Below are 21,887 nucleotides of genomic sequence, written 5' to 3'. Positions count from 1 at the left end.
AAATATTAAGCAAATGTATTTCTACAGATATGTTTTATTTATGAACCAGGGAGTCAAACACAACTTTAATACAGGTGTGTCTCTGGTTCTAGGAGTGATCTATTGAAATAAAGGGAGGTAATCAATACTGAAACAGATATGACATACTGTGCAAAGTGACATTGTATCTATAAAAATATTTTATGAAGTTAAGAAAGCACACAATTGTTGTTTTCCTTCAATTTTATAGTTTTCAATTCTCATCAATATAACAATAAATTGATAAATTTATAACCGAATAGCTTAATAGAACTCAGGTCATTCGATTTTGGTTACAATTTACTGAATTGTGGTAAAGTTATGCACCTTATACATGCAATTTTAATATTAATTGAAGATTTCAAGACACACTGTACATAGTTGCTTTTGAAGAGTTCATAGATAAGATTTATATTGTGATGCATGTACATAAAAACAGAACCTGAGTCACAATATACCGTCAGTTTTCTAAGTTTCTGTCAGTAACTTTCAACATATTATTTTCCTTCAGACATACATTGCCTAGTCTCAGCCAACATGTCTTATTTTGAAATATATTTTTTGTTTTCATCAGCTTTGTTAAAAAAGTTTTTAACAAATATTGGTCACTTTTCAGACGCCCGCTTGCAGAAGCTGACTTGGCAAAGTATATGCTTGTGTTAGTGCAGCTGTCTGTCAATGCTGTAAGTGCCCAATAGATTTACTTATTCTCCAAAAACTTGGCACAAATGTCAACCTTAATGACGAGTGTCATGTGCAAGAACCAGACTTGTAATTCAAAGGTCAAGGTTATACAAAGGGTCAAACATGAAAAATAGGTGCATATTTGCTTGTCTGAGATGTCATTGAAGTTAAGGTCAAGGTTATACTAAGGCAAAGTGAATATTGATAGCTATTTTGCTTGTCCAGAATGTTACTTTGCCATGGAATTACAGATTCTCAAATAACATGGCACATTTTAAAAGTAATTGAAATTAGTCTGGTATGGTTGTCACTTTTGAATAATGCTCTCCACTGTTAATGGGTTCAACATGACGTTCCTCAATATCTAGTTGTACATAGAAATGCCAATGATTTCAATGAAGGCTTTTAGATTAGTGGCATGCTGCTAAACAGATACATGATCATAGAACCATATCCTCCTGTCAAAAAGGCATACACAAACACTTACTTTTTTCTTGTCCTACTTCACACAAACATAGCTGTATGACTTGATTCAAATTATTTATTGGGTCTTTGATTTTATGACAGAATGCTTCGTTCAAATGATAAACAAAAACCAATCAATATAAAGCCTTTTATTTTATCACATAGATATCTTTCATAAACAAAAACCACATAACAAAGAATTCTTTGTGTTAACAAGGCTTTTAAATATGATTTTACTCAAAAGAAATAACTCTACCTTATGCATATTTTCTCTTTATACACAAACTTTCCTATGAAGTATGCAACATAAAGCCACAATGACAAATGTGATTTCTATTTGATGATAAGCAGTTGAACTACACAGCATGTTAATGCATCATACCTTGGCACACTTAATGTTTATGTCCCATGAAAAAATTGTTTTTTCTTGAATATGTTGAACTTCACTGTGTATTACTTACATACAGAAAGAGCAATCTGTTTTTATTAATACCAAAAATTTGAATACCAGGAGAGCTAGTTGGAAGGAATATAAAGACAATAATTGCAACATTAGTCATTATTTAATGAAAACTATTATAGTTTATATATCTTTTAATCACTAAAGATCAGGACAAGTAAGTTCTAAGTAAGTAATTTTTAAAAGGAAATTGCCGACAAAGTTAATGTTGAGACCTGTTAAGATCATATGGTAACAATGGTGGTTTTCTAGCTTTGATGGCAGAGAGACATGAAAAGGCCCTAAATGTAGAATTGATGGCACTTGCGTAGAACCATCAGATCTATCTATAAGATAACTCTTCCCATAAAAGTCTGGTCATGGTCTGCACTGTTTGCTATTTAGACAGTACTTGTTTTGACATTTTCTGTTATAATCTGTTGTTTTTTAAGACTGATGCACAAGTCCTTTTAAGATATTAAGCATAGAAATGGTTTTGTAAAAAAACACTGAGTATGATTTTCTATCATCTTAAGATACTGCTGTACTGAACTGGCCATTAAAGTCACAGAATCACAGTATATGATTATTTAACATCTTAAAAGATGTGTAAAAACTTGTAGTATCACCATGTATGAACTTTCTATCACCTTGGGCTATCTGTTGTTTATCTTTCATTCATTAGTGTCATCTGTATCTATGTCTCTTGGTGCTCTAAAATTCCTCTTAATCTTTTTCCGACTTTTAAAACCTACTGACTTTTCTTCAACAGTCTTATCAGCTTCATCTTCTAAATCTATCTTCTCTAATTTACGTTTTAAACTACTTTCACTTTTAATATCAATAGAACTGTCTAATTTGTCATCTATAGGATCACTGGAATCATCTTCCATTTTCTCATAACTACTGGAAGGCTTCTGTTTATTTTTGTCAGAATTTTGACCGGAATCAGTTTGTTTGCTTGGCCGTTTAAACGTGATAAGTCCCTTTGAACATGCATTACTTTCCAAATCTACTCCTTTTTCTTTTATCTCGCCTTCTCTCATTTTACGTCTTTCATGCAGAAAGTCCAAGGCGGCTTTCTTATTGGCAGAGTCACTTGTATCAACATCCTCTAGACTGTATTCTGTCCAACGTTCAGGGTGTACTTTATAATCAGGTACCCCCCGACTGCGCCCATATCTCCCCCGTGAAGAGTTCCTGCCTCTAAACTGTGACTGTGGTGGCCTGAAATATTTACACAGCATTTGAGTTTTTCCTTTATCAACATGTTTATTTTTGCTCAACAGGATCTCTTAGAAAAACTGTAGATAGAATCAATTTAGGCAGTAGCTGAATACAGTAGATTTTTTCTAATAAAGTTGTATGTTAAGAAGAAGTTATGGTAGCTTACATAGGTTTCCTGAACTGCTGTTCTGATCTCTCGTGTCCATGTCTGCCTCCTTTCCTACTCTCATGGTAATCTCTTCCTAACAAATAATATTATATACATTGTTAATCTGTTACATGCACTGTATAGCACAAATTTATTCTGACCTCTAATAAAGCATTAAAATAACAAATTCAAGTACTTACTTTCATGTACATAAATTTTGTGAAAAACATAATTATATAGAGGATATTTGTTTAGTTCAGTGTAAGATCGGAATATATTTCACCGAGTGAGCACCAAAAGGTATATTTCACGAGTGGCGCAGCCACGAGTGAAATATGAACTTTTGGTGTTCACAAGGTGAAATATATATCGATCTTACACTAAACTAAACAAATTTTCATTTTATTACATGCAAAGAAACGTTTTAAAAAGACATTAAACCTAATACTGAATGAAAAGCGCGCCAAATAATAATACAACGTGACGTCATTTACGACGTCACGTCATTAAGTTGGTACCCAGTACTGTGCACGCTGGTATTTCACTGAAACAACGTAAGGGGCTTAAATTCAAAACAGTGAAATTATCAAAGTGGTAATTTCACTGTTTCAAACAGTGAAATTACCAATTTTATATAACTGATATATTTCTATAAACCAACGAAAAGCATGTAATAAAGAATTAATTTCTGTGTAGACATTCTCTAAACAAATGGCAAAATTCAACTCCTGAAAAAACAAATGTTAAATTTCCTTCAGATTTCATACCCTAAATTCCTTAATATTTCATTACAACATTCAATGTAATTCACATCATTTCAGATGCTACCCTGTAATTTCATTAACATTTCAAAACATTCAAAATATTACCAATATTTCTTTTAATAATAATAATAATGCCTGATGATAGAAAATTATCAAAGTTCAACATAAGAGATGTTTAGTTGAGCATGGGGTATTGTGCGGCCATCATTTGATCGAAAGGTATTCTACATCTACATATAAATGACTGCTATTTATGTAAATCAATCAAAAAAAATTCTCCAAGACAACTTGAATTATATAAGATTATACCTGTGAAAGTTGGCCTTTTGAATGTTTCAGTGGAAGTGTCTGCATCGTCGTCAACAGGAGTTTGATGAATCAAGTGTCTGTCCGAATCTGCATCTTCTCTTGCTCTAGATCTCTCAAAAGCTTGATGCTTTTGTTCCAAAGCATCTAGACTGCCAAAAACATCCTTGCATCTATTAAAAGATATATACAATGTTTGTTTAGATAAATACTTAATTTATGGACATTCAACATGCAGAAACAGTATTTTACCAGTAATTACTTTCCTAAGCCATTGTAGGAAAGTAGTAAGAAGTCATACAGATTACAAGCAGTATGAAACAATTGTATATTATTATGTTTCTATTTTTTTTTTTCTAAAGCATAAACCAATTCCATACTCCAAGAAAATCTTTAAGTTTTATATCCATTTTACATCTACCTTAATTTCTTCTTGTTTCAGTGTTTATATTTATAAATGTTTAAATATCTAAAGTAAAACATGCTGTATTAAAATAACGTCAAACCTGTCATTCAAGCCGCTGTTTTGTAACTGGAATACAGGAACTGTCTTTGACTCCTCAATATCATCCATTTCATTCCTGGAATATACAAAAAGATCACATAACAGCAAATGAAAAGAATGCCTTTCATTTTCTAATTGATATTAAATATAAACAATTTATCCTGGATTCTGTATCAGGCTAAAAAATTACCCTGTTCCTTATACAAATAACAGCCAATTAAGTCTTGTTCAAATTAATCGCTTGAAGAGTGAAGGAAGCAAATAGAATATTCAGTTGCTTATTATATATACAGTCGCAGGAAAACATGAGCTGTCAGATTGACTCAAACTAGTGGATTTATTAGAGGCAAGCGTCAGCTAGAGGCACACCTCAATCAGTCAATGCATAATATACTCCATGGTTTTGAGCAGGTTAGCAGTTTTAATTTAAGTACAGGCTACAGTATAGTCTGATGAGCGTAAACGTAGTAAAGCTTGTGTAATTCCCCAGAGGTTAATCGGCACAATCCTGTATAGTGCTTACAGCCAAGGTCAAAAAGGTCAATAAAGACCTGTAATACATATTGGCATACAAGTAGTTACCATACAAAAGCAGTACCTGTATTTTTCTTTTAAACGCTTGATTTTTACTTGTTTTCTTTAAAAATTGATATCAAATCGTGCAGATGTATGAACGAGACAATGTCTGAGTGCCAGTAGGCAGGGATAGAATTTAGCAATATTTTCTACTTGCAAATTTGTGCAAGTAACCAAATGTTTAACTGGCAATATGAGGTAGTCAGCTGGCATTTCAATTATTAAATAACATCTCTTTTATTTATTATTATTATGCACATTGACAATGTATTTTGAACATATGGTTTGACAAATGATATTTAGCTGCATGTCTATTGAATGTCAGAAACATCTTTATTACTAGTAAACACAGATGAGACAAAAACTATTCAATACATTAATTTATAAATAATAAACAATTGGTTAGAGATTAGGAATGTATATATTAGAGGAAAACTAGTCTATCTGGACTATCAAGAACCACCAGTGACAATGTGCAGTTATAAACTCTCATGTAATGCAATTTCTTGGTACATGTAACTTTATTAATTTTAGCATACTTTGTAATTGACCAGCTGATTACACCAACAGACTGAAAACTTAGAGGTACTAAATTACTTTAAAGTAAACACTTTACAGACAAGTGCTACTGATTTAGATTCGACCCTGATATAACAACTTTGATAGGCTAACCAATAATGTTTGCCTATGTTGAGATAAATAGTCCATCTAAATATATCCACAGAAAAAATGAAAATAGCAACCTTAAATAGATTTTTACTGAAAACATCATCTGTTACTGCATCTGGCATAGTAAACATCATCAGTTATTGCAGCGGGCAGTTTCTTAGCATGTGCATAAGATTTCAGTTATGTACAATTTCATATTAATGAATAATTTGTAACTTGCAAATAAATGCAAGCTAAAGTAATTTTTGCTGGTAGTTTTTTATTTTAACTGGCAGTATGCAAGCTTAAATTTGAACCCTGAGTAGGTACAAAGGTTTTCATTTTAAATCACTTTCACCTTTGTGTTGTTAAAACATGACAATATATAAAACCTTTGGATTCCATCTTTGTTTGCATGTGCTAAAATAGTTACCTTAAATGTACAACAATGCTACAGAGGGGCCCAGCAGTTAGAAGAAAATAATGTGTCATTTCAATAACGCATATCTAGCCCAACAAATTATGCACTTTAAGGCTTTTTATTATATAGACGATGGTCTCCCTTCATGCAAAGACCAACATCTATGTAATATCAGATTGTAAAATTGGTCCGTCTTGCAGTCGAAATATTGAGACTTAACATATTAGGCCTCATAACTTAAAGTTATTCTCTAATAAGAACAAAATTATTGGGATTTCCATAATTTGTGTGACAAGCCGAATAATAATGTGTAGCAACAATTGTTTGGTGAGTGAGCATATTAAAACAGAGCTTTTTAGTAACTACGCTTTTTTGGACCTGAACTACTCGCTATTTCATTTGGCATGTCAATATATTTTGACTAAGCGAGATTCTGCCCCAGAAAGAAAATATCTCGCACGTCAATATATTTTTATAGTGAAGTCAAGCAAAAAATTTTTTTTTAATAAAGTATGGAGTGTTATACATCATTTTAAAGGTCTTTGCAAAAGAAGCACAATGTTTTTTAAATGAACAAAATATCTTTTCATATAAGAAAGTTATCCCATTTTGAATATAGCAACCGTCTGTGTTACGTGATACCAAAATCACAGGATTGTCCTTCTACATATATATTTACACATATATATTAAAATAAAGTACCTAAGAATTGACTAGTGAATATTATTTTAATGATAATAACAAAACAGACATAAAATGACAACAAAATACAAATATCAATCACATATAGAGTCAAGTATCAAAGTATCAAAGCACATAACTGCACATATAGATAGTGTCCAGAAGTCTGAATCCCGCAACACAACCCAAAAAATCTCATTCTCAGGTAAACTCACTTTGTACTGGAATATTATGAAAGTAATATTACTTTAATTGACAGTTATTTTCAGGCAAGCCTCTTGGTAGTCCTTCAGCAACTGATAGGTGTAGACAGCAGGGTCCTCATCATAAACAATGTTAAACCAAGACTGGTAACCTGGCACCTGAAACATAAACAGCTCTTTAGAAAAACCAAGTCTGTTAAAATGTCACAAACAGTGAATACATAAGTTTTACCTATAAATTCTTTAGATACAAGTTGTGCATAGTTTGAAACAATCATAAAAAAGAAGAAAAAAGAAAGCATGACTGTACTAATCGAAACCCATGCAACGAAGCAAGCCTTTATGAATTCAGATGTTATCGGTAATGATATTAGTAAAGTTAATACATATAGGTTAGTGAAGATTTTTTAGTAATGTAACTTGCATAAACATCTGACTGGATCTAAATTGACAGTTAACAAATGAGGTATTTTCATGGCACTGATAAAAACACAATTTAGTTGAGCTACAGTCATCGGTCGAACTGAATACCTGTGAGATGACTCTTCCCTTGTACCAGATTTCTTCTCCATTCTGGGCGAACTTATGCTCTACCATCTTTCCTGTTAGTATTACTCTATCTGTTTCTGAATTGTCATTTTCTGCTGTAATTGTAAAGGCATGAGCCACAAGCTTTTTAACATTTGTAGTCAGCTCTTCTGTGGTGAGGTCTTTTCGCTTTCCATTTTCAGATTTAGAAAATCTGTAAACGTCTTCTAATCCATCAGATGGATTCTGCTTCAGAACATGCTTTCTAAAATTCAATTGACATTTCAATGCTTCTTTTTTTTCTGTTACACTATCCAACTCTCTCAATGCACTGTCAACAGCATCTTCAGACTGCCATAAACCATAGTATATGATTCTATCTGTGTACCTTTCAAGTTTTTGAATCCTTTTCTGCTCAAGAGCCTTCGCCTTTTCGATTGACAGCGCCACAGCTTCCTTGTGTTTCCTTTCAATTTCTGATTTCCTTTGCTGAAAGTCAGATCGTACTCTTTTAACATCACGCATTGCTTCTTCAATCAAATGTTTTTTCAAGTGTTCATCTTTTTCATTCAACCAAGTGTGTGTTCTGTTGGCTGAAAACATCAAATATGCCTCAGAAGCAAGCACAGAGACGTTTGGCTTCTTTCTCAAAAGCTGGTCTAAATATCCAAATGCTGATTCTGCAAATTTATTGTGTTTTTGCGTTCCTGATGCCTTTCCTTTCATCTCGTCTGTGAAATGTTCCCATTGGCCACCTGGTAAATGATCAGCATACATTTTCCGTGACAACTCGGCTAAGGCTGGAAGTGCTACTTGCAGGTATATAATGACCTTGTCGTCATGTTCCCATGGAGCAAGCAAAGATTCAAGTATTGGATCATGTTTAACTACAGTGGCATCTCCAAATACTTTCATTTTTCCAGTTATGAAAGACTCCATGTCAGTTGCAGCTTCATTTAAGAAAATCACAAGCTGTAGGTAGTGAATGTTCATGTCAAATACATGGATGGTTCTATCTTCTAACAGAGACCATAATGGCCCAGTAACTAGTCTGCTGATCAGCGCAAGAGCTTTTACTCCAGCCATGTACTCTGGAACTTGGATATCAAACAGTACTGACTTCAGCAGGTTGTTTGTCTGATTGCCTGATAGAAATTCTCTTATCTTCTGATGCAAAAAGAACAGGGACGCCGCACTTTCAAACAGTATGTTGAAACGGTTACCACGGAATGGTTGTAGGGGGAGACTGTGCATTCCATTGTCAGACAAGAAGTCCTTTACGAAGGAGCTGAAGTCCTTAAACTTGCCTGATTTCTCATCAGCACCCCGTGCCAGCGCTTTGCATGCTGTCCGAACTAGTCTGAGTGCACCAGATTCTTTTGCTTTCAGAAATGATTTGTCATGAATTGGCCTATCTTGAAAGAAGCCCTTTTCACATTCGGCCAGGGACTGGTTTGCAGATTCTGCGAAGTGCACGAGCCCATGGAGGCCACAGAAGAAGTTCAGAACAGAGCTAGCAGCAACTTGATCTTCCTCAGACAAAGCATTCCAATTTCCATGCAACTCTGGTAACACATTGGACCTTAGTTCTTGCAGTAGCTCATTGAATTTCTTTTCGGTACTGGCTCTGTCGCTCATTGTAGCAGATATGTTTATGAGGATCCGTTTTGCTGTCATGTCTGCTTCTTTGCTTCGGTCATCAATATCTTGTAATATTTCATTGAGCACACTAAGTGTGTCTTGTCCTGATTTGGTGACGAGCGGTCGATGACCTAATACATACATTCTACCTTCTGTGTCTGATGTATGGTATCCGGAATACTTAGTCCCAAATTTGGTTGTTTCGTCTGTGTAAAAGGTAAAATTAGTTTTGTCTGGCAACTGTTCATTTAGCTGAGTTTGGGACAGTACAAGTCTTTCCACATTCATAGTCAGCACTGTACTTTTTGACGGTAGCCTATATGTGTGTTTATTGACTAACTTCAAAACAGTTCGGATAACTTTCTCAACATTCTGGGCACTAACGTTCAGTTCGAGCAACATATATATGCACTCCCTTAATTCAGATAAGTATTTGTTCCCGTTCTCATCATAGAATGAGAGTTCATTGTCTTCCACCATTTCTGCCAACCAATCCCTTTCTGCAACTATATTGTCATATTCTGCTTGCTTTCTTTGCACTTCTTCTTGTAACTCAACCGAAATTGCTGTTTCTTGATTAATGATTTCCTTTAATTGACTCACATTTTTTTCCATTTGTTCCAACTGAACTTTTAATTTTATGTTCTTTGTTTCTGCTCTACTTTGTTTTAGTCTTATTCTTCTTAGTGAAGCATTTTTCGATTTCAGACGAGACTCCAATACACGAACCAGTCTTTTGTTATTCACAATGTCAGCTTTCATTTTCTTGACTGTCAATTTAGAAACTTTAGTTTTCTTAAGATTTGTAATTTCAGACTTTAACTGTTCATTTTCTGTGTTTTTTTCTTTGAGTTGTATAGCAATGTCAATACAGGCTTCACGGTATGAACAATTACAGGCAATTTCTCTGTCTTTAGGCTTTTTGAGTTGAGGAGATGCTTCAGGAAAGACATATGTATCACACATGAATATATCGTACTTAGACCTGCCACTGTCTCGGTTTTTACTTTTAATCAGTTTACTATGTTCACGTTGGCATGAAGTTATCGAAGACACATAGGACATATAATGCGGTTTAGCAGAACTAGTTGTTTGGTGAATTTCCTGTAGCCACTTTGCACATTCATTTTTTCCTAGACTTTTGGCTTTTTCTATTACTAGACTGTAAGTGATGTTAGTTGCCATTGTAATGATATGTGTTACTTACTTTAATAAATGTTAACAATGTTTCTTTTGTCCAAATACTGGCGAGGCAGATGGCTACAATAGAAGGAAATAGGAAGTGCTATTGGAATATATACTTGCTTTTTTGCCTTTTGATAATGTAAGAGTGCATTTTTTCAAATATGCTTTATACATCTTGCAGACTGTCAGTTACAAGCCTTGACATGCCCAGTTAAAAACAATCTTCACTCTTACATTATCTCATGGCTAATAGGAAAGTAAGCAGAAACCATAGCTTGGATATATACTCAGCACAAAAATAAAACTCACACATTTAATTTAATATTGTACTATCGCCTTAATTTGTTACACTTCAATTGGTGAATCAAAGAGCAAAACAAAAATAGTTGTATAAGCAAGTAATTGTTGTGTGGTATCAAGATTCTCAGAGAAATATAAAGGTTTAAAAAATATACATCAAACTATAGTGCTTTTTTGTGCTGAGTATAGAAAGTTAGTCAATATAATAGCTACAAGTATTTACAGATAAGGAAGAAAGCACCCAAACCACAACTAAATACACATGTACATTCTTGCAATCAGAGATTTATTTTCTATTGTAAAAATGTTAGGTATTGTAATAAAAAATGTAAAAAATATCAGAAACTGAACAGAATAATTAATTAGATGAACAATTTAAATATTGATGAGTTTAAGTTTTGTGTAAAAATAAATCTCTGATAAAATGATGGTCAAGCATGACTAAGATAAGCATTTGAGGTGAAATAATGGTTAGTATGGGTCTATGAAAGCAGTATGTTTTCTAAGGCAAATACTATATATCTAAATACACAACATTCATATATACTTAGGTATTCAAACATACTTTGTATTCTAGAAGTTCCTGGACTTCCTTGCGTAATTCCTGGTTCTCTTTGGTCAATGCAATGATTTGCTGACGAAGTCTGCGGATTAGGGGGGCACAGGAACACTCTGACTCAGATGAAGACTAGAAAAATATAAAAAATGTTATTTTTATTGAACGTAAAGAAAGATACTTTTCAGAACTGAAATAAGAACCTTTGATTAATTACATAGCATCAAACTCGTACAAGTATTAAAAAGCGTTAAAACATTACAATGTATATTGTGTATTGTATGGATAGTTTCTTAGTTAACAAACTTAGAGGTGTTGTTCCACTTACAGGATATTCATCCAGCAGGGATGGGGGTAGCCTGTCTTTTCCCCAGGAATCAATGGAGTCTGCTGTTGGGGCACTGCTGCTTAAATCATCTAAAAGCGAGTCATCGCTGTTTGCCTGCAATACATGAAAGTCGGAAAAAAAAATACATATACATCATTTCATTTACTTATAAACAGACAACAACAAGAGATATTTTTATGTAAGAGCTTAATGATCAACATAGAATACAACTCAACTGTATTTCAACTTTCATTCTTTATTTACTATAATATAATTTGATTTTATCTGGTAGAAATTGAATGTACATTTACACATGGGATAATAGATTCTATTAACTTTCCTACTTACCGAAATCTCATCTGTCATAAGACGGGAACTGTTAACTGTTGTCTGCCCTGAGCCTGAACTTGCTGAAGGTGATGGGGGACAACACTGGCTATTTGGTGCCCACTCGTGGCCGTCCACTTCTCCACACAGACACAATCTAGGCTGTGATGTTGGTTCAATGTGTGCTGATCTAGTATTCCAAGAATATACCAAATGGCAAATTAGGAACATGGCAGTAGCATGTTTAGGATTTACTTGAAATAAAATCTCCTAAATATTAAAATGTTCCAACAAATCAAACTACTAGTATATTTCTTTACTAATTTATAGACAAGGGTGAATGGAAAACCATTTATATTTATTGTAAAAACAAGGGCACCATTTGGTATCCGAAAAAGTCTTATCCGAAATATGTCATCTGTGTAACTTGGTCGTATCTTCTAATTAATTTTCTATTGCGATAAAATCTATTTGCAACTTACTAAAACTTGTGTTAATATAATAAATTCAATCAAAAACCACTGGTTCGAAGGAAATAATCACCAATAAACTACGAAAAACGTGTTGTTTACATGTAATTATTGTTTGTGAGAGTATTCAAGGGAGGTAATTCAACCCGTCGGTTCGTCTGACAAAAATGTCGACCGACCCCAGAGGTCAACGACAAGAGCGCGCGCTTCTATGCGCTGCAAGATTTACACACGATAATGACTTTTTTTCAAAGATTAAATCTTGCATAACACCCTGCAATCAATTTAAACTATCTTTCTATCACAGTATTAACGGGAGAATTGGTTAAAATTCACCAATCTTTGGTTAAAAACTACGAAAATATAAAAAAAAAAGTGAACCGCATTTTCCAAAATACATACCCAGCATCCATGTCTACACACAAATCAATGACGTAATTTCTTCACAAAATACCGAAACGAGGATAATTTATTCAATTTATCCTTTGACCCTATCACTGATCAAGATGGCGACCATGTCAATTCTGACCTCGTTTCCGGTTAGGCGATAACTTTGCGTTAAAAATATACATAAACAGGCACTGTTACAGTTGACTTATTTATCTTATTTGGTAGATAAATTATTGTTTTACTTAACTATTCAACAGATACGAAGACTTTAATTGAATTTAAGCAAATGTATGACTCCCAAACATTATTGTTTACAATGGTGACACATAGGCGGCGCCTCGTTCCGAGATCAGCTGACCTCGTTAATTTTTACTAAACTTGCATGCCAGTGTATGTAAAAAACTTATTTCATCTATCTCTATGACTTGCAACCTTTCGAATTCGATCTAATGTTATTGATGGCAGAAAATCAACGATTCTACCTTTCATTACATATCATGTTACTTAATTTTACTTTTATTAATAGTGTTCATCTCTTAATTGTCCATATCATGTCATGTCCGAATTCTAACACACTTTAGCAAAACACGTTCTTACAGCACCGCTAGCTGTCAGTTGTTTATTGTGTAAACAAATACATGCACAAAATTTTAATAAAGAAATATATTCGTATGTAACAAATAATTAACCATTTGCTGACAAATAAACTTAAAATAAGTCGCAAAACTTACAATCGTTAATAAAATCAAGCGTTTAAGAAACTCAGATTAAATACCATAAAGCCCATTAAGCACCAGAAAGAAAAAGTATGAAATACACAGATAGACATTCTAAAATCTAATTCAGATCTTGATATCACATGAATGATCTGAAAATATGCACAAAAGTTGTTGGTCTTTATTATTTTATAATATCAAAAGCTGGAAAAACATTTCCAGTCCTTTCATAGCAAAAACCTAATCCCTTTAAAATTTAACAGTGGTCAGGATTTTTTATTTGAAAGTAACTTGCTTGGCATAGGGTCATACAGGGTTTTATCAAAACATACCATGCACTTTCCCCAATATTGTTCTGGATAAGCTTATAATAACAGCAATCTGTACATTCAGTCTTATTAAAATATTTCAGGCAATTTCTATAAATGACAATGTGAGTGGAAACATTTAAAATTTGGATAAACCATCATTTTTTGTAAGTTAAAAAGGGGCCTAACTTTGACAAGATGTAAGGTGGTTATGTTACCTGACAATGAAGGTCACACCGTGTGTAGTCCTATAAATATGACGTTGCTTTGAGATATTTGTAACTGCTGGCAAAGCAACGGCTTAACCAACATAAACTATAACAAGCCCGTAACGTCTGATATATTGGACTAACCCTATGTGGTGCACATTGCATTGTGTTAATGTCAGGTGGCTGAAAAATAAGTGTTATTTTTCTTAGAATGTTTTTTTTTGTGTGCTGATTTTAAGTTTGCTTTGTTTTTTATGCTGATTTTAACATATTTGATCATATCTTGACAGTCTATCCTCCTAATTGGCTCACCTAGAAAACTTACCAGTAATTGACAATTTCTTGACAAGTGACAGACTGCTCATCTCACAGGATTTTTGAATCAGCAGTCAGAGACAAAGATAAATTGTCACATCAAATTTTGTCTCTCCAAGGATCCAACCAGCCACCCATTGATTACTTAGACAATGCTCTCTCTATGGAGCTTAGCAGGCAGACTATTTTTATTTTTTTTTAATAACACTATAAATCACAAGTAAATATTTTTAAAGGGCAGTAAACTTGTAACTTTGAAATTTCTAGAGTAATCAAAATTGCTTGTCCATACCTTTTATAGTGATCTTGAGAAACATCCATGACACCATCCCTATTGAGTTACATGGGCAGACATTTTTTTTAGTAAATACTATACATCACAAGTAAATAACATATGAACCTTATTCTCTCTTGGAAGGATATATCATAGTACAATGTAGTACTAGTAATTAACATTATAGCAACTACCATAGTTCTAGATCTGATACAGAAGTTTTGATAACAAGACTGAGACTAGAAAGAGGTAAAAAGACTTTCCTATTTTCAGCTAATTTTTCGATTAGCTTTGCCTTCCGGGTCCTGTTCTATTTTAAGAGATTATAAAATTTCATTGACAGCCATCATTAAAGACTAGAAATGTGTCATCATGCCACGGATGCCCCCGCATGCAGCCAAAATTTCAAATGTTATAATATTTAGTTCCAAATTTGTTTGCACAAATTATTTTTTTCATTCTAAGTTCAAAGCCCTTAAAACTTTTCAATGTTGACACAAACCATTTTTATACAATGTTCAAGGCACTGAAATTATAATTCAGTCTTAACCTTTTAAAAATAGCATAATGCATATTTGTAGCCAACATAATGGCTATATACATTTCCACAAAAGTATGAGTGCTGAAACTGAAAGTTCAAAATTTTTCCAACATTCAGGAAAGATAAGTTTGTCTAAAATCATTGAACCACGACCAAAATCAAACTTAAACTGCTTATTCCTAAGATGTATCTATATTATTTTCAAAGTGAAAGGGACATAACTCTGCCAAAAAATCATCGAACCATGACCAAATTCCAACTTGACCTGCGCATTCCTTTGACATATCCATATGTCAATTTTGAGTTGAATATGTAACACTGTTGGGTTGATAATAAACAGAAACTGTAAATTTCATATCATTTTCAAAGTGAAAGGGGCATTACTCTGCCAAAAATCATTGAACCATGACCAGATTCGAACTTGGCCTGGGCATTCCAAAAACATATCCATATGTCAAATTTGAGTTGAATGTGTAATATTGTTGGGGAGATAATAAATGGAAACTGAAAATTTCATATTATTTTTAAAGTGAAAGGGGCATAACTCTGCCAAAAATCATCGAACCATGACCAAATTTGAAATTGACCTGCGCATTCCTTTGACGTATCAATATGTCAAATTTGAGTTGAATGTTTAATACTGTTGGGGAGATAATAAACAGAAACTGAAAATTTCATATTATTTTCAAAGTAAAAGGGGCATAACTCTGCCAAAAATCATCGAACCATGACCAAATTTGAACTTGACCTGCGCATTCCTTAGACGTATTGATATGTCAAGTTTGAGCTAAATGTGTTTAACGATTGGGGAGATAATGAACGGAAACTGAAAATTTCATATTATTTTCAAAGTAAAAGGGGCATAACTCTGCCAAAAATCATAAAACCATGACCAAATTTGAACTTGACCTGTATTTTCTCATGACATATCAATATGTCACGTTTGAGTTGAATGTGTTGTACCGTTGGGGAGATAATGAACGGAAACTGAAAATTTCATATTATTTTCAAAGTAAAAGGGGCATAACTCTGCCAAAAATCATCGAACCATGACCAATTTCCAACTTGACCTGTATTTTCTCATGACATATCCATATGTCAATTTTGAATTGAATGTTTTGAACCGTTTGGGAGATAATGAACGGAAACTGAAAATTTCATATTATTTTCAATGTAAAAGGGGCATAACTCTGCCAAAAATCATCGAACCATGACCAATTTCGAACTTGACCTGTATTTTCTCATGACATATCCATATGTCAAATTTGAGTTCAATATGTGCAAGGGTTATTAAGATAATGAACGGAAACTGATGATGACGGAAGGACGGAATGACGGAACAGGGTAACACTATATGCCCCTGCCATTATATGGCGGGGGCATAAAAAAGATTCTAACCTTGGCATTCTGTCACTCTTAGTTACCAAGGTTGTATGATTGATTGGGTTTTACGCCATACCGAAACAGTATAGGTAATATGGCGACTTTCCAGCTTAACTGGTGGAAGAAGACCTGAGGTGCCTTTTTGTGCATTATTTCAGGCACAAACGGGCACCTCAGCAGAACCACCCTTCTCCTTAAGCTAGCTGGATAGCTTTCTCACATGAAAGAAAAAGTAAAACATAACACAACATATACAATATTAATGAGGTTTATTACCAAAGTAAATGCAAAATATTCAAATATGATTTCATAAATATGATACAGGCATTAATAGCGTGCAACAAGAGCTACAATATATTAGAATAAGACCACTTTTAAACATCACAGTAACAAGAAACAACTGGAGATGATATATATTTTCATATTCAAAGAAGACAGGAAAATATTTGAAAATTTGTCATTCCGACTTACTATACCACAATGCATTAATCTGGAAATAAGGAAATCAATACAATTTTTTTTTATGCAAACACTAATATCTTCAAGCAAATCTTGACGCCTCCTGACAAACCAAAATATTTTAAGAAAATCAAACTTGAGAAAAATGTACTAAGATTTTAAGAAAAGTAAAAAGCTTTAAGTGATAATTTACATGTATGTGTAGTTAAACATCAATTTTGCAGAATTTATCACCATATCTCTATTGCGTGACCTACACAGTAAGAGCTATTTTTGCATTATTTAACCTATTTTTGATAATTTACATGGATTGTAATGCAGTTTGTAATGTATAAATTACTTTCTTTGTTCACTTGACAATTTTTAATCTTAAAAACATTTTCAAAATTTTTGTGAAAATTTAGTATGAATCTGGAGGCATGCTGCTTTAACAATTTCATGACATAACAAAATACTTAAACAAGAGGGCCATGATGGCCCTAAGGTCGCTCACCTCTATGTAGGCCCCCGGAGCGGGGCCAGTTTAAACCCCAGGGCTTTTATTTGAACAAACTTGGAAGACACCTATAAGAAGACGTTTCATGATGTACACACTTATAATGAAAAACAATGATCTGCCTTCCCCTACCCCTGGCAGGGCCAATTTTAACCAAGGGCTTTTATTTGAACAAACTTGGTAGACACCCATAAGAAGATGTTTCATGCTAAACATCTAAGCTGTAGCTCACTGTGTTTTTTTAAAGAAGATTTTTTAAGTTTTTACTATACACATATAGTTAAAAACAATGACACCCCTGGGGCGGGGATAGTTTTGACCCCATGGCTTTTATTTGAACAAACTTTGTAGACACTTACTAGAACATGTTTCATGGTCAATATCTAAACTCTAGCTATTTGGGTTTTTTCAAAGATGTTTTTTAAGTTTTTCCTATACACATATAAGGAAAATCAATGACCCCCCCCCCGGGGCAGGGCCAATTTTGACCCCAGGGCTTTTATTTGAACAAACTTTGAGACACTCACTAGAAGATGTTTCATGCTTAATATCTTAACTCTAGCTATTTAGATTTTTTCAAAGAATACTTTTTAAATTTTTGCTATACACATATATAAGGGAAATCAATGACCCCCAGGGCGGGGCCAATTTTGACCCCAGGACTATTATTTGAACAAACTTGGTAGACACCCGCTAGAACATGTTTCATGCTAAATATCTTAGCTCTAGCTCTTTGAGTTCTTTAAAAGAAGATTTTTTAAGTTTTTACTATATACATATAGGGAAAATCAATGACCCCCTGGGGCGAGGCCAATTTTGACCCCAGGGCTTTTATTTGAACAAACTTGTTAGACACCCATTAGAACATGTTTCATGCTAAATATCTTAGCTCTAGCTCTTTTGGTTCTTTAAAAGAAGATTTTTTAAGTTTTTACCATATACATGTACATATAGGGAAAATCAATGACCCCCTGAGGCGGGGCCAATTTTGACCCCAGGGCTTTTATTTGAACAAACTTGGTAGACACCCATTTGAACATGTTTCATGCTAAATATCTTAGCTCTAGCTCTTTTGGTTCTTTAAAAGAAGATTTTTTAAGTTTTTACTATATACATATAGGGAAAATCAATGACACCCTGGGGCGGGGCCAATTTGGACCCCAGGGCTTTTATTTGAACAATCTTGGTAGACACTCACTAGAAGATGTTTCATGCCAAATATCTAAGCTCTAGCTCTTTGGGTTCTTTAAAAGGAGATTTTTTAAGTTTTTACTATATGCATATAGGGAAAATCAATGACCCCCTGGGGCGGGGCCAATTTTGACCCCAGGGCTTTTATTTGAACAAACTTGGTAGACACTCATTAGAAGATGTTTCATGCTAAATATCTTAGCTCTAGCTCTTTGGGTTCTTTAAAAGAAGATTTTTAAAGTTTTTACTATATGCATATAGGGAAAATCAATGACCCCCTGGGGCGGGGCCAATTTTGACCCCAGGGCTTTTATTTGAACAATTTTGGTAGACACTCACTAGAAGATGTTTCATGCCAAATATCTAAGCTCTAGCTCTTAGGATTTTTTAAAAGAAGATATTTAAAGTTTTTCTTTTGGTTGCCATGGCAACCAGAGTTCTGCATGTAATTAAATTCTTTGAACAATTTTTAAAGGTGACCACCAAAGGAACATTCCTGTGAAGTTTGGATGAAATTGGCTTAGTGGTTTATGAGGAGATGTCATTTAAAGTAAAAGTTTACGGACGGACGGATGCCGGACGGACGCCTGACGAAAAGCGATCACAAAAGCTCACCCTGTCACTTTGTGACAGGTGAGCTAAAAATATGACTATCCATGACACCTTTCTATATTCTACTAGATCTATTTTATGTCCTAGTCCTACTGCATTTGATCAATGAAATATAACTGTCATTACTTATCATAGATCAATAATTGTGAAAACCTACTCTTCATTAAACAACAAAAAATCTCTTTACTAAATAAAAACATGTATCATATTTCACTTCCATGTAAAACTATCATATTCTTATTACCAAACAATCAAACAAACAAAAAATAAATATACTTTATATACGTATTACCCTGACTGTAAATTCAAATGAACTTGTCAATGGTAAGAATATAGCCCTGTATCTCGACTACATATGTGTAATGTATCATGAGAAGAATGATAAGATAAAGCCAAAATTTAGAGAAATGTCATTTGCCCTAAATATATTACATGATGAGAAATTTAATAATGAAGGAATTCTTTACTTATATCGCTACATAATAATGTACTTAAATATGTTAATATATGTTTAAACATTACATATCATACCAAAAACCATTAAATTCTAAAAAAATATGCAATTAAACTTATTCAATAATGAAGTATACAGCAGTATAATTCAATTTAATTTGACCTTTTGACATACACTACTGCCATTTAAAACAGTTTTACATAAAAAGATCCTTTTGAAGCACATGATTAAGTAAATACATTAACAGCAAACTATTCTAGTAACCAATTCCAAAACTGAAAATTGGTACGAGTCACAGCAGCAGCAAGCAAAAAGCTAGGTTACATGATGGCATGACTTGGCAAACAGTAACATAAATACTTCTATAACTACAACCTTAAATCAGATCAATAATTTCTACACAGAAATAACATGTTGATTCACAACAAGAACTGTCAGACAGACAGTACACTATTACCAGTGCCTGATAGTAAATCACAGGCAATACAGGTATTTTTCAAAAGATGTTTACTTAGGAATATAATTTAGCACAAGTCCATTCTAGAGTTTATTTGGATCTTGGTCAGTCACCTAGAAATATTAACAAAACAACATGTGTGAAGTTTCTAGTGAAAAACCTTCAGAGTTTTATAAAATATTAAATTACATGTTAAACTAAGAGTAACACAAATGCAAACATCAGGGTGAGTAGAAAAGTCCAACTACTCTCTGAAAAGTGATGCTAAAACTAAATCAGCTGGGAGGATAACTTTGGATTTAAGGCCTCTATTTCTTATTCCAGGAACAATGCGAGTTTTAGCCAAAACCCAACACTAAACAATGATAAGAGTCTTATCTGAAACTACAACCTTTAACAATATATTAATTTGTCTACCAAAATATAATCTTCATATATAAAATAGTACTATTGTAAATGTAACAGATAAATATATAATGGTTGGGAAAACTAAGTGAGAAAAGTTCAAAACTAATGTTCCAAATAAATAATTGAGTATTTTGAGCATTGGAGAATTATGCAGATTCATAAGCAGCCACATTATTATCTTTGCTTCAGCGAAGCATATATATGTATGCCAATATTCATTGCTTCAGTGAAGCTGTCAATATGTTAGCATTCAATAATAACATATTATATTTTTGCCAATGGAAGCATTCAGTATGTCTGCCAATCAACATTTTCAAAGTTGTTACATTTCAACAGAATTTTAATTTTTTTGCAAAACATTTACACAGCTTTCTACTCAATCCATTCAAATAATTATTTGTAATTACATGAATCATGTAAATGAAGCATACATCATAAATAAACTACTGTTAAAACTAACAACAGTATCATTGAATAGAATATACATGTATTATACATGTAATTTCATTCAATAGAAAATTTATTTTACAAAAAGAAATCAGTGGACTATTTTACAAAAAAAGGATATTTTAAACCCCCCGGGGCAATTATTTAAAATAAATTGGGGAAAAACATGTATTACCATTACTGGTTTTGTAAATTTTAAAAACTAATCCCAATGAAATTTTTTATTAAATTAATAAAGATTCTCTTTATTACTTGCTAACAAAAAGTCACATAATGCATTGTAATGTTGAAAAGTGGAAAAAATCATCATCTGACTGCATCATTTTTAAAATGATATTAACATTTTTATCTTATAAATGGTTGAAAATAACATAACATTTTATGTGTGTAATATAAACACAACTGTGTATTGTGTAAAATTGAAAACAAGTGATGTCCTTTAATGAATAGTTATTCAACATATATATTAACAATTCTTTCAACAATATAGTCTAAATCATTTTTTCAATGACTAATTTTTATCATCTTGTAACTTTCTTAACTTGAATTTTTTTGTGTGCCAAAAAAACCCTAACAAGAGGGCCATAATGGCCCTTAATCAATCACATAAGCACAAAAACTCCATATGATGTTGTTTAAAGCTTATTTCTATTCTATGCTCTAGTGGCTATTTTGTTCAGCAGGCCAAACCAATTTTAAATATTTTTGTGAAGGGACAATGAAAGAACAGGATATGTCATTTATAAGTTTATAATATGTAACTCTGGTAGCAAATCTTGAAAAGCAAACAGGAAGGATATTAAGTTA

At 33.1% G+C, this 21,887-nt stretch overlaps 3 protein-coding genes across 4 annotated transcripts; all 3 read right to left on the bottom strand.

Moving 5' to 3' along the window:
* Positions 1-1,301: 1,301 nt before the first annotated feature.
* On the bottom strand, positions 1,302-13,597 carry LOC132754217 (U5 small nuclear ribonucleoprotein TSSC4-like). The gene is made up of 5 exons (XM_060744815.1): positions 13,542-13,597; positions 4,558-4,632; positions 4,055-4,224; positions 3,000-3,075; positions 1,302-2,833 (listed from the first exon to the last, which is right to left on the bottom strand). Exons 2-5 carry the CDS (start codon positions 4,623-4,625, stop codon positions 2,281-2,283), a joined length of 867 nt encoding a protein of 288 aa, XP_060600798.1. The 5' UTR covers positions 4,626-4,632; positions 13,542-13,597; the 3' UTR covers positions 1,302-2,280.
* LOC132754216 (uncharacterized) lies at positions 6,683-13,146 on the bottom strand. Of its 2 annotated transcripts, XM_060744814.1 has the most exons (5): positions 12,823-13,146; positions 11,972-12,140; positions 11,624-11,737; positions 11,305-11,427; positions 6,683-7,244 (listed from the first exon to the last, which is right to left on the bottom strand). In XM_060744814.1, the coding sequence occupies exons 1-5, from the start codon at positions 12,831-12,833 to the stop codon at positions 7,131-7,133; spliced, it is 531 nt and encodes a 176-aa protein (XP_060600797.1). In that variant the 5' UTR covers positions 12,834-13,146; the 3' UTR covers positions 6,683-7,130. The 2 variants fall into 2 exon arrangements, with proteins under 2 accessions (XP_060600797.1, XP_060600796.1); XM_060744813.1 differs by lacking the exon at positions 12,823-13,146 and having other exon boundaries at positions 11,972-12,424.
* On the bottom strand, positions 7,251-11,290 carry LOC132754215 (uncharacterized). Its single transcript, XM_060744812.1, has one exon. The coding sequence runs from the start codon at positions 10,437-10,439 to the stop codon at positions 7,479-7,481; it is 2,961 nt and encodes a 986-aa protein (XP_060600795.1). The 5' UTR covers positions 10,440-11,290; the 3' UTR covers positions 7,251-7,478.
* Positions 13,598-21,887: the final 8,290 nt, after the last annotated feature.

The sequence above is a fragment of the Ruditapes philippinarum genome, unplaced genomic scaffold (assembly GCF_026571515.1).
Source record: "Ruditapes philippinarum isolate M1 unplaced genomic scaffold, ASM2657151v2 ctg2024_1_1_1_1, whole genome shotgun sequence".
Classification (NCBI taxonomy): Eukaryota; Metazoa; Mollusca; class Bivalvia; order Venerida; family Veneridae; genus Ruditapes; species Ruditapes philippinarum.
Note: the sequence above shows the minus strand (reverse complement) of the source record. Positions and strands in the feature narration are given on the sequence as shown.

Coding starts and splice junctions, on each gene's coding strand:
- LOC132754216 (XM_060744813.1), bottom strand. CDS start 12,181: ATGTTCCTAATTTGCCATTTGGTATATTCTTGGAATACTAGATCAGCA. Junction 11,738..11,971: donor TTATGACAGATGAGATTTCG/GTAAGTAGGAAA, acceptor CATGTATTGCAG/GCAAACAGCGATGACTCGCT. Junction 11,428..11,623: donor CCCTGCTGGATGAATATCCT/GTAAGTGGAACA, acceptor ATATTTTTCTAG/TCTTCATCTGAGTCAGAGTG.
- LOC132754217 (XM_060744815.1), bottom strand. CDS start 4,625: ATGGATGATATTGAGGAGTCAAAGACAGTTCCTGTATTCCAGTTACAA. Junction 3,076..4,054: donor CAAAAGGCCAACTTTCACAG/GTATAATCTTAT, acceptor ATTATTTGTTAG/GAAGAGATTACCATGAGAGT. Junction 2,834..2,999: donor CAGCAGTTCAGGAAACCTAT/GTAAGCTACCAT, acceptor TAAATATTTCAG/GCCACCACAGTCACAGTTTA.
- LOC132754215 (XM_060744812.1), bottom strand. CDS start 10,439: ATGGCAACTAACATCACTTACAGTCTAGTAATAGAAAAAGCCAAAAGT.